The sequence below is a fragment of the Lichenostomus cassidix genome, unplaced genomic scaffold (genome assembly GCF_008360975.1).
Source record: "Lichenostomus cassidix isolate B80296 unplaced genomic scaffold, HeHo_3.0 HiC_scaffold_69, whole genome shotgun sequence".
Classification (NCBI taxonomy): Eukaryota; Metazoa; Chordata; class Aves; order Passeriformes; family Meliphagidae; genus Lichenostomus; species Lichenostomus cassidix.
This window is the reverse complement of record NW_028148090.1, coordinates 1,520-10,889: the sequence shown is the minus strand read 5'-3', so window position 1 is coordinate 10,889 and position 9,370 is coordinate 1,520. Positions and strand designations below refer to the sequence as shown.

General features: G+C 46.4%; 1 protein-coding gene across 1 annotated transcript; it reads left to right on the top strand.

The window, feature by feature from the left end:
- Positions 1 to 674: 674 nt before the first annotated feature.
- LOC146420084 (ankyrin repeat and SOCS box protein 8-like) lies at positions 675 to 7,317 on the top strand. The gene is made up of 3 exons (XM_085048659.1): positions 675 to 891; positions 2,207 to 2,311; positions 5,986 to 7,317. Exons 1-3 carry the CDS (start codon positions 775 to 777, stop codon positions 6,571 to 6,573), a joined length of 810 nt encoding a protein of 269 aa, XP_084904785.1. The 5' UTR covers positions 675 to 774; the 3' UTR covers positions 6,574 to 7,317.
- Positions 7,318 to 9,370: the final 2,053 nt, after the last annotated feature.

Sequence of the window (9,370 nt, the reverse complement as noted above, 5' to 3'; positions counted from 1 at the left end):
GACCCCACCTCCCAGTAGCCACATCCCGCAATCCACTCGCCACCATTCCCCCCCAGGGCTCTGCTCTGCGGCCCGCGCGGCTCGGCCGGCTGCACTGGGATCCTTACCCGCGGCCATAGAGCCAAACGGGGCCTCGGAAGGCGCCGGAGCGGCAGGGGTTAAAAAATGAGTGAAAAAATGAGTGAAAAAATCCCAATTTTGGGGTAAAAAATTCCCATTTTTGTCTCTGTTTGTTTGTGCTGCAACGGGGGCGTGGCTTAGCGACGAGCTGCGTTCTTATTGGTTGGTAGCGCGGTGGGGGCGTGGCCTGGGTAATGGAAAAAATAAAGGGGTCACGAGGGAGGGAAGGGGTGTGGCTTCGTGTCCTGGGGAGAGCGCCGATTGGTGGAAATCCGTTATGCCGCGTGATGATTGGAGGAGAGCACGGAGAGGGGGCGTGTCCGGAGGGTTCGGCGGCGCCTGATTGGTGGAGAGCCTGGCGGGGCGGGATAGGGGAAGCGGCGCCACTTCCGGGTCGCGGCATTTCCGCGCTGCGCTCCGCTCGGTGCGGGTGGTGCTCCGGTAGCTCTGCGGGAACCCCAAAAACCACCCCGGAGACCCCAAAAAACCACCCAAAACCACTCGGCATCGCTCCGGAACCACCCGGGATCGCTCCGGAACCACGCGAAGACTCTCCAACCCGCCCGGGGAACACCTCCGGAGCCACCGCGGCCTCCTGCGCCGCTCCGCCCCGGCGCGGGGCTCGGCAGGCCGGCCGGGGATGCCTCCCGCGCCATGTGGTACATCATGCAGAGCATCCAGAGCAAATATTCCCTTTCGGAGCGCCTCATCCGCACCATCGCCGCCATCCGCTCCTTCCCGCGGGACAACGTGGAGGATCTGATCGGCAGGGTGAGCTCTGCGGCCCGGCAGGGGTTTGTTCTGCGCTCCGGTTGGGGTGTTTGAGGTTCTCCAGGGGTTTGGGTTATTCTGAGGGACATTGCCGAGGTGTTCCGGGGGTTTTCGGACTCTCTGGACACGAAAAATGAAATTTTTTTTTTGAAATTAAGGTTTTCAGATGGTTTTTTGCTCAATTTCCGGACTCCCGAGGCTTGGGGAGATCTCAGGGTATCGTTTGGGGATAATAAATTGGTTAAAGATAAAAGGGATTAAGAGAGGGAGGTTTATTGAGAATGAATATTGGGGATTTATTTTAATTAACGCTTTTTGTTGTTGGTGATGAAGGGATGGGAAAGGAGAGGGAATTTCTGATCCCCAAGTGGTTTCTGCCCTCGGGAATTCCCTGTAATTCCTGCAAATAAATCCATGGGATTTTTGTGAATTAATGCTTTCTGAAGGGATGGAAAGTGGGGAATTCCTGCCCTCAGGAATTCTCTGTAATTCCTGCAAGCAAATCCATGGGATTTTTGTAAATTAACCATTTCTGAAGTGGGGAATTCCTGAATTCTGAGGCACTTCTTGTCTCTGCAATTCCCACAAACAAATCCCTGGAATTTGTCTTAATTAACCCTTTGTGAAATGATGCAAAGGATTAATTCCTGACTTTGGGAATTCCATAAAACTCTCAAAAACAAACCCTCAGGATTTATCTAAATTAACCCTTTCTGAAGTAGCAAATTCCTGAATTCTGAGTCAATTCTGCTCTCTACAATTCCCACAAACAAATCCATGGAATTTTTCTTAATTAACCTTTTCTGAAATGATGCAAAAGATGAATTCCTGCTTTTTCCCCTGCTTTTTCCCCTGCTTTTTCCCCTGCTTTTTCCCCGATTTTTCCCCTGATTTTCCCGATTTTTTCCCTGATTTTCCCCGATTTTTCCCCCGATTTTCCCCCGATTTTCCCGCTTTTTCCCTGATTTTCCCCCGATTTTCCCCCGATTTTCCCCCGATTTTCCCCCGATTTTCCCCCAATTTTTCCCCCGATTTTTCCCCCCGATTTTTTCCCCCGATTTTTTCCCTGATTTCCCTGCTTTATTCCCCGCTTTTTTCCCCGATTTTTCCCCTGATTTTCCTGCTTTTTCCCTGATTTTTTCCCTGATTTCCCTGATTTTTCCCCTGATTTTTCCTCTGATTTTCCTGCTTTTTTCCCCGATTTTTTCCCCGATTTTTCCCTGATTTTCCCCCAATTTTTTCCCTGATTTTCCTGCTTTTTTCCTGATTTTCCTGATGTTTCCCTGATGTTTTCCCTGCTCTCCCTGTTCCCCAGGGCGCGGATGTGAACTGCCTGCACGGCACGCTGAAGCCTCTGCACTGTGCCTGCATGGTGGCTGATGCTGACTGTGTGGAGCTGCTGCTGCAGAAAGGGGCTGAGGTGAGCCTGGAAACCCAAAATTGGGGGAAAAATGGGGAAAAATTGGGAAATTTTTGGGGGAAATTTGGGGGAAAATTGGGGAAAATTTGGGGGGAAATTGAAATTGGGAAAATTTGGGAAAGAGGGAAAATTTTGGGGAAAATTGGGGAAAACTGGGGAAAATTCAGGAAAATTGGGGAAAATGGGGGGAAAATGGGGAAAATTGGGGGAAAATTACGGAAAAATTGGGGAAAAATTCAGCAAAAGGGACTGGGAACTTGGGAATGAGGTTTGATAGATATAAATTGGATTTTGGGGAAAAGTTGTTGCTGCTGCTGCAGAAAGGGGCTGAGGTGAGCCTGGGAAATCCCAAAACTGGGGAAAAATTGGGGAGAAATTGGGGAAATTGGGGAAAAATTGGGGGAAAATTGGGGGGAAATTGGGGGAAAATTTGGTAAAAATTCAGGGAAAAATTGGGCAAAAACTTGGGAAAAATGGGGGGAAATTTGGGGAAAAATTCAGCAAAAGGGACTGGGAACTTGGGAATGAGGTTTGATAGATATAAGTTGGATTTTGGGGAAAAATTGTTGCTGCTGCTGCAGAAAGGGGCTGAGGTGAGCCTGGGAAACCCCAAAATTGGGGAAAAACTGGGGAAAAATTTGGGAAAAATTTGGGAAAAATTTGGGAAAAATTGGGGAAGAATTGGGGGAAAATTTGGGGAAAATTTGGGGAAAATTTGGGGGAAAATTGGGGAAAATTCAGCAAAAGGGTCAGGGAAGTTGGGAATGGAGTTGGTGGGTTTAAATTGGATTTTGGGGAAAAGGTGTTCCTGCTGTGTGGAGCTGCTGCTGCAGAAAGGGGCTGAGGTGAGCCTGGGAAACCCCAAAATTGGGGAAAAAATGGGGGAAATTTGGGGGAAGATTGGGGAAAAGATTGGGGGAAATTTGGGAAAAATTGGGGAAAAAATGGGAAAAATTGGGGAAAGATTTGAGGAAAAATTGGGGAAAATTTGGGGGGAAAATTAGGCAAAAGTTGGGGAAAAATTGGGGATAATTTGGGGGGAAATTGGGGAAAAATTGGGGAAAATTTGGGGAAAACTGGGGAAAAACTGGAGAAAAATTGGGGAAAAACTGGGGAAAATTCAGGGAAAATTGGGGAAAAATTCAGGGAAAATTGGGGAAAATGGGGGGAAAATTGGGGAAAATTCGGGGAAAATTGGGGAAAAATTCAGGGAAAATTGGGGGAAAATGGGGGGAAAATGGGGTAAAATTGGGGGAAAAATTGGGGAAGATTTGGGGAAAAATTGGGGAAAATTCAGCAAAAGGGTCAGGGAAGTTGGGAATGGAGTTGGTGGGTTTAAATTGGATTTTGGGGAAAAGTTCTTCTTGCTGCGTGGAGCTGCTGCTGCAGAAAGGGGCTGAGGTGAGCCTGGAAACCCCAAAATTGGGGAAAATTGGGGGAGAAATTTGGGGAAAAACTGGGGAAAAATTCAGGGAAAATTGGGAGGAAATTGGAGGGAAAATTGGGGAAAAATTGGGGAAGAATTGGGGGGAAATTGGGGAAAAATTGGGGGAAAATTGGGGAAAAAATGGGGAAAATTGGTGGAAAATTGGGGAAAAAATGGGGAAAAATTGGGGATAATTTGGGGAAAATTGGGGAAAAATTGGGGGGAAAATTAGGGAAAAATTGGGGGAAAATTTGGGGAAGAATTTGGGGAAAATTTGGGGAAAACTGGGGAAAAATTGGGGAAGAATTGGGGAAGAATTGGGGGAAAATTGGGGAAAAATTGGGGGAAAATTGGGGAAAAATTGGGGGAAAATTCAGCAAAAGGGTCAGGGAAGTTGGGAATGGAGTTGGTGGGTTTAAAATGGATTTTGGGGAAAAGTTCTTCTTGCTGTGTGGAGCTTCTGCTGCAGAAAGGAGCTGAGGTAAAGCCTCTTCCAAACCTCTTCTAGAACCTTTTTCACCCCAAATTTTAATTTCCCCCCCCAGGTGAACGCCCTGGATGGCTACAACCGCACTGCCCTCCTACCCCAAACCCTTGTTTATTCAAGATTTAAGCCTTTTATCTCTCCTAAACCTCTCCCAGAACCTTTTTCACCCCAAATTTTTAGATTTTTCCCCCAGGTGAATGCCTTGGACGGCTACAACCACACTGCTCTCTTACCTGATTTTCCACTAAATTCAGGATTTAAGCTCTTTGCTTTTTCTGAATCTCTCCCAAAATCTTTTCAACCCCAAATTTTATTCTTTTCAACCCCAAATTATATGCTTTTTCACCCCAAATTTTTGGGTTTTCCCCCCCAGGTGAACGCCCTGGATGGCTACAGCCGCACTGCCCTCCACTCATTTTTCACAAAATTCAAGATTTAAGCCTTTTACCTCTTCTGAACCTGTCTCAGCATCTTTTTAACCCCAAATTTTTACATTTTTCCCCCCAGGTGAACGCCCTGGATGGCTACAACCGTATTGCTCTCCTCTCATTTCCTACTAAATTCAGGATTTATGCACTTTACCTTTTCTGAACCTCTCCCAGAATCTTTTTAACCCCAAATTTTTATTCTTTTCAACCCAAATTTTTACATTTCCCCCCAGGTGAACGCCCTGGACAGCTACAACCACACCGCCCTCGTCTCATTTTCTACTAAATTCAGGATTTAAACCTTTTACCTCTTCTGAACCTCTCCCAGAACCTCTTCCAGAACCTTTTTAATCCCAAATTTTTATATTCTTTCCCCAGGTGAACGCCCTGGACGGCTACAACCGCACTGCCCTCCTTCCCTACATCCACAATTTGATCTTTGCCTCTCCTAAACGTCTCCCAGAACCATTTTTAACCCCAAATTTTTATTCTTTTCACCCCAAATTTTCATTTTTCCCCCCCAGGTGAACGCCCTGGACGGCTACAACCGCACCGCCCTCCTACCTGATTTTCCACTAAATTCAGGATTTAAGCTCTTTGCTTTTTCTGAATCTCTCCCAAAATCTTTTCAACCCCAAATTTTATCCTTTTTCACCCCAAATTTTCACATTTTTCCCCCCAGGTGAACGCCCTGGACGGCTACAACCACACTGCCCTCCACTCATTTTTCACAAAATTCAAGATTTAAGCCTTTTACCTCTTCTGAACCTAGCCAGGACTTCTCCCATAGTCTTTTTAACCCCAAATTTTTGGGTTTCCCCCCCAGGTGAACGCCCTGGACGGCAACAACCGCACCGCCCTCCTTCCCTAAATCCACAGTTTGATCTTTGCCTCTCCTGAACCTCTCCCAGAACCTTTTTCAACCCCAAATTTTCATTTTTTACCCCCCAGGTGAACACCCTGGATGGCTACAACTGCACCGCCCTCCTCTCATTTTCTACTAAATTCAGGATTTAAGCCTTTTACCTCTTCTTTAACCCCAAATTTTTATTCTTTTCACCCCAAATTTTTGGGTTTCCCCCCAGGTGAATGCCCTGGACGGCTACAACCGCACCACCCTCCTACCCTAAATCCACAATTTGATCTTTGCCTCTCCTGAACCTCTCCCAGAACCTTTTTCATCCCAAATTTTTGGGTTTTCCCCCCCAGGTGAACGCCCTGGACGGCTACAGCCGCACCGCCCTCCTTCCCTAAATCCACAATTTGATCTTTGCCTCTCCTAAACCTCTCCCAGAACCTTTTTCACCCCAAATTTTTGGGTTTTCCCCCCCAGGTGAACGCCCTGGACGGCTACAACCGCACCGCCCTCCACTACGCCGCCGAGAAAGACGAAACCTGCGTGGAAATCCTGCTGGAGTACGGCGCCAACCCCAACTCCCCCGACGGCAACAAGGACACCCCGCTGCACTGGGCAGCCTTCAAAAACAACCCCGATTGCGTCCGGATTTTACTCACCAACGGCGCCCTGGTCAACGCCCTGGACTACAACAACGACACGCCGCTGAGCTGGGCTGCCACCAAGGGCCACCTGGAGAGCGTCAGCGTCCTGCTGGACTTCAACGCCGAGGCCAGGCTGGTCAACCTGAAGGGTCAGAGCCCTGCCGCCCGCCTGGCCGCCTTCCTGGCGAGGGGTTTGGGGTCGGAGAGGGAGGATTGCTGCCTGGAGCTGCTGTGCAGGGCTGCAGGGTGTGGGGATGGGGAGGGGAAGGGAGGGAGGGACGGGAGGAGGTCGCCGGGGAGGCTGCAGGCGCTGGCGAGGTGTGCGGTGAGGAGGGCGTTGGGGTTGAGGTTCCTGCCGCAGGCTGTGCAGCAGCTGCCGCTGCCAGCGTGTCTCAAGGACTACCTGCTGCTCCTCACCTGAAAAGAACCAGAATTCCCAGTGTTTCAGAGCTTCAGAAGGTGTTTTGTTTGTGTTTTGTTTGTGGTTTGTTCCTGGGAGAAGTTCCCAGCTCCATTCAGGACTTGCTGAGTTCCTCTGCCACTGCTAGTCCTTCAAACTTCCTCAGTTTTCTCCTCTTTATTTCCTCTCTTTTCTCTTCTTTTTCCCTTTCATTTTCTCTTCTTTGTTCCCTCCCTTTCCTCCTCTTTTTCCTCTCCATTTTCTCCTCTGTTCTCTCAGTTTTCTCCTCTCTGTTCCCTTCATTTCCTCCTCTCTTTTCCCTCCATTTTCTCTCCTTTGTTCTCTCCATTTTCTCCTCTTTTTCCTTTCCAGTTCCTCTTCTTTTCCCCTTCATTTTCTCCTCTCTGTTCTCTCAGTTTTCTCCTCTCTATTCCCTTTATTTCTTCCTCTCTTTTCCTTTCACATTCTCTCCATTTCACCTCCCATCCCTTCCATTTCTTCTCCATTTCCTCCTCTTTGTTTTCTCCATTTCCTCCTCTCTTTCCCCTCCCTTTCCTGCCCTTCCTCCCTCAGGCCGTGCAGCAGCTGCCGCTGCCAGCCTGCCTCAAGGACTACCTGCTGCTCCTCACCTGAAAAACCCAAAATTTCCTGGAATTCCCTCCCTTGGATCCCATTTTCTGTGATTCCTGCCGCTGCCGGCCTGCCTCAAGGACTACCTGCTGCTCATCCCCTAAAAAACCCCAGAATTTTGTGCATTTTGCAGCTTCAGAAGTGTTTTCTTTGTGTTTTCTTTGTGGTTTGGTCCTGGGAGAAGTTCCCAGCTCGATTCAGGACTTGTTGAGTTCCTCTGCCACTGCTAGTCCCTTAAAGTTCCTCAGTTTTTTCCCCTTTATTTCCTCTCTTTTATCTTCTTTTCCCCTTCATTTTCTCTTCTTTGTTCTCTCTATTTCCTCCTCTTTGTTCTCTCTATTTCCTCCTCTTTTTCCTCTCCATTTTCTCCTCTCTGTTCTCTCAGTTTTCTCCTCTCTGTTCCCTTCATTTCCTTCCATTTTTTCTCCTTTTTCTCTCCATTTTCTCCTCTTTTTCCTTTCCAGTTCTTCCTCTTTTCCCCCTCATTTTCTCCTCTGTCTTCTCTGTTTTCTCCTCTCTGTTCTCCATTTCTTCCTCTCTTTTCCTTTCACATTCTCTCCATTTCACCTCCATCCCTTCCATTTCTCCTCCATTTCCTCCTCTTTTTTCCTTCCATTTCCTCCTCTCTGTTCTCTCCATTTTTTCTTCTTTGCTCTTTCCATTTCTTCCTCTTTTTCCTCTCCATTTTCTTCTCTCTTTCCCCTCCCTTTCCTCCTTTTTCCTCTCCATTTCCTTCTTTTTCCTCTCCATTTCCTCCTCTTTTTCTTTCCATTTCTTCCTCTTTTTCCCCTCCCTTTCCTCTTCTTTTTTCTCTCCATTTCCTCCTCCTTTTCCCTCCATTTTTTCCTCTTTTTCCCTTCAATTTTCTCCTCTTTCTCTTCTCCATTTCCTCCTCTTTTCCCTCCATTTCCTCCTCTATTTCCCCTCCATTTCCTCCCCTTTGTTTTCTCCCTTTCCTCCTCTTTCTCTTCTCCATTTCCTCTTTTTTCTCTCAATTTCTTCCTCTTTTCCCCTCAATTTCCTCCTCTTTTTTCTCCTCAATTTCTTCCCTTTTTCTCCTCAATTTCTTCCCTTTTCCTCTCAATTTCCTCCTATTTTTTCTCTCAATTTCCTCTTTATTCCCTTCCATATCCTCCTATTTTTTCCCATTTCCTCCTCTTTTCCCCTCAGCTTCCTCCTCTATTTTTTCTCCCTTTCCTCCTCTTTCTTACCTCCATTTCCTCTTTTTTCTCTCAATTTCTTCTTCTTTTCCCTCAATTTCCTCCTCTTTTTTCTCCTCAATTTCCTCCGTTTTTCTCTCCATTTTCTCCTCAATTTCCTCCTTTTTCCCCCATTTCCTCCTATTTTTTCTCTCCATTTCCTCCTCTTTTCCCCTCAATTTCCTCCTCTTTTTCTCTCAATTTCTTCCTCTTTTCCCCTCAATTTCCTCCTCTTTTTTCTCCTCAATTTCTTCCCTTTTCCTCTCAATTTCCTCCTATTTTTTCTCTCAATTTCCTCTTTATTCCCTTCCATTTTCTCCTATTTTTTCCCATTTCCTCCTCTTTTCCCCTCAACTTCCTCCTCTATTTTTTCTCCCTTTCCTCCTCTTTCTCACCTCCATTTCCTCTTTTTCCTCTCCATTTCTTCCTCTTTTCCCCTCAATTTCCTCCTATTTTTTCTCCTCAATTTCCTCATTTTTTCTCTCAATTTTCTCCTCAATTTCCTCCTTTTTTCCCCATTTCCTCCTATTTTTTCTCTCCATTTCCTCCTCTTTTCCCCTCAATTTCCTCCTCTTTTTTCTCTCCATTTCCTCCTTTTTTCTCTCCATTTTCCCCTCAATTTCCTCCTCTTTTTTCTCTCAATTTCCTCTTTTTTCCTTCCATTTCCTCCTCTATTTTTTCCCATTTCCTCCTCTTTTCCCCTCCATTTCCTCCCCACAACTCACAATCCCCTCTGATAAATCAAATTCTATCCCACTTGTATTTTTTCCTATTTTTCCTAATTTTTTTCCCTTTTTATTCATTTTTTTGCTCAGAAAAAAAGAAGAAAATTTCAAGGAAAATTCCCCTTTTTAGGAATTTTCCTGCGGCAGGAAATTAAAGGATTTGGATGCAGAAAAATCCTGTGGGGTGATGAGAAATTCCTGATCAACTCTGGTGTTAATTTTGGGGTTTTTTGGGGGAATTTTGGGGTTTTCTGGGGTTTTTTT

Excerpts from the sequence above, each read along its gene's own strand:
- LOC146420084 (XM_085048659.1), top strand. The coding sequence starts at position 775 with ATGTGGTACATCATGCAGAGCATCCAGAGCAAATATTCCCTTTCGGAG. Across the intron at positions 892-2,206 it reads TGGAGGATCTGATCGGCAGG|GGCGCGGATGTGAACTGCCT; the intron begins GTGAGCTCTGCG and ends CCTGTTCCCCAG. Across the intron at positions 2,312-5,985 it reads TGCTGCAGAAAGGGGCTGAG|GTGAACGCCCTGGACGGCTA; the intron begins GTGAGCCTGGAA and ends TTTCCCCCCCAG.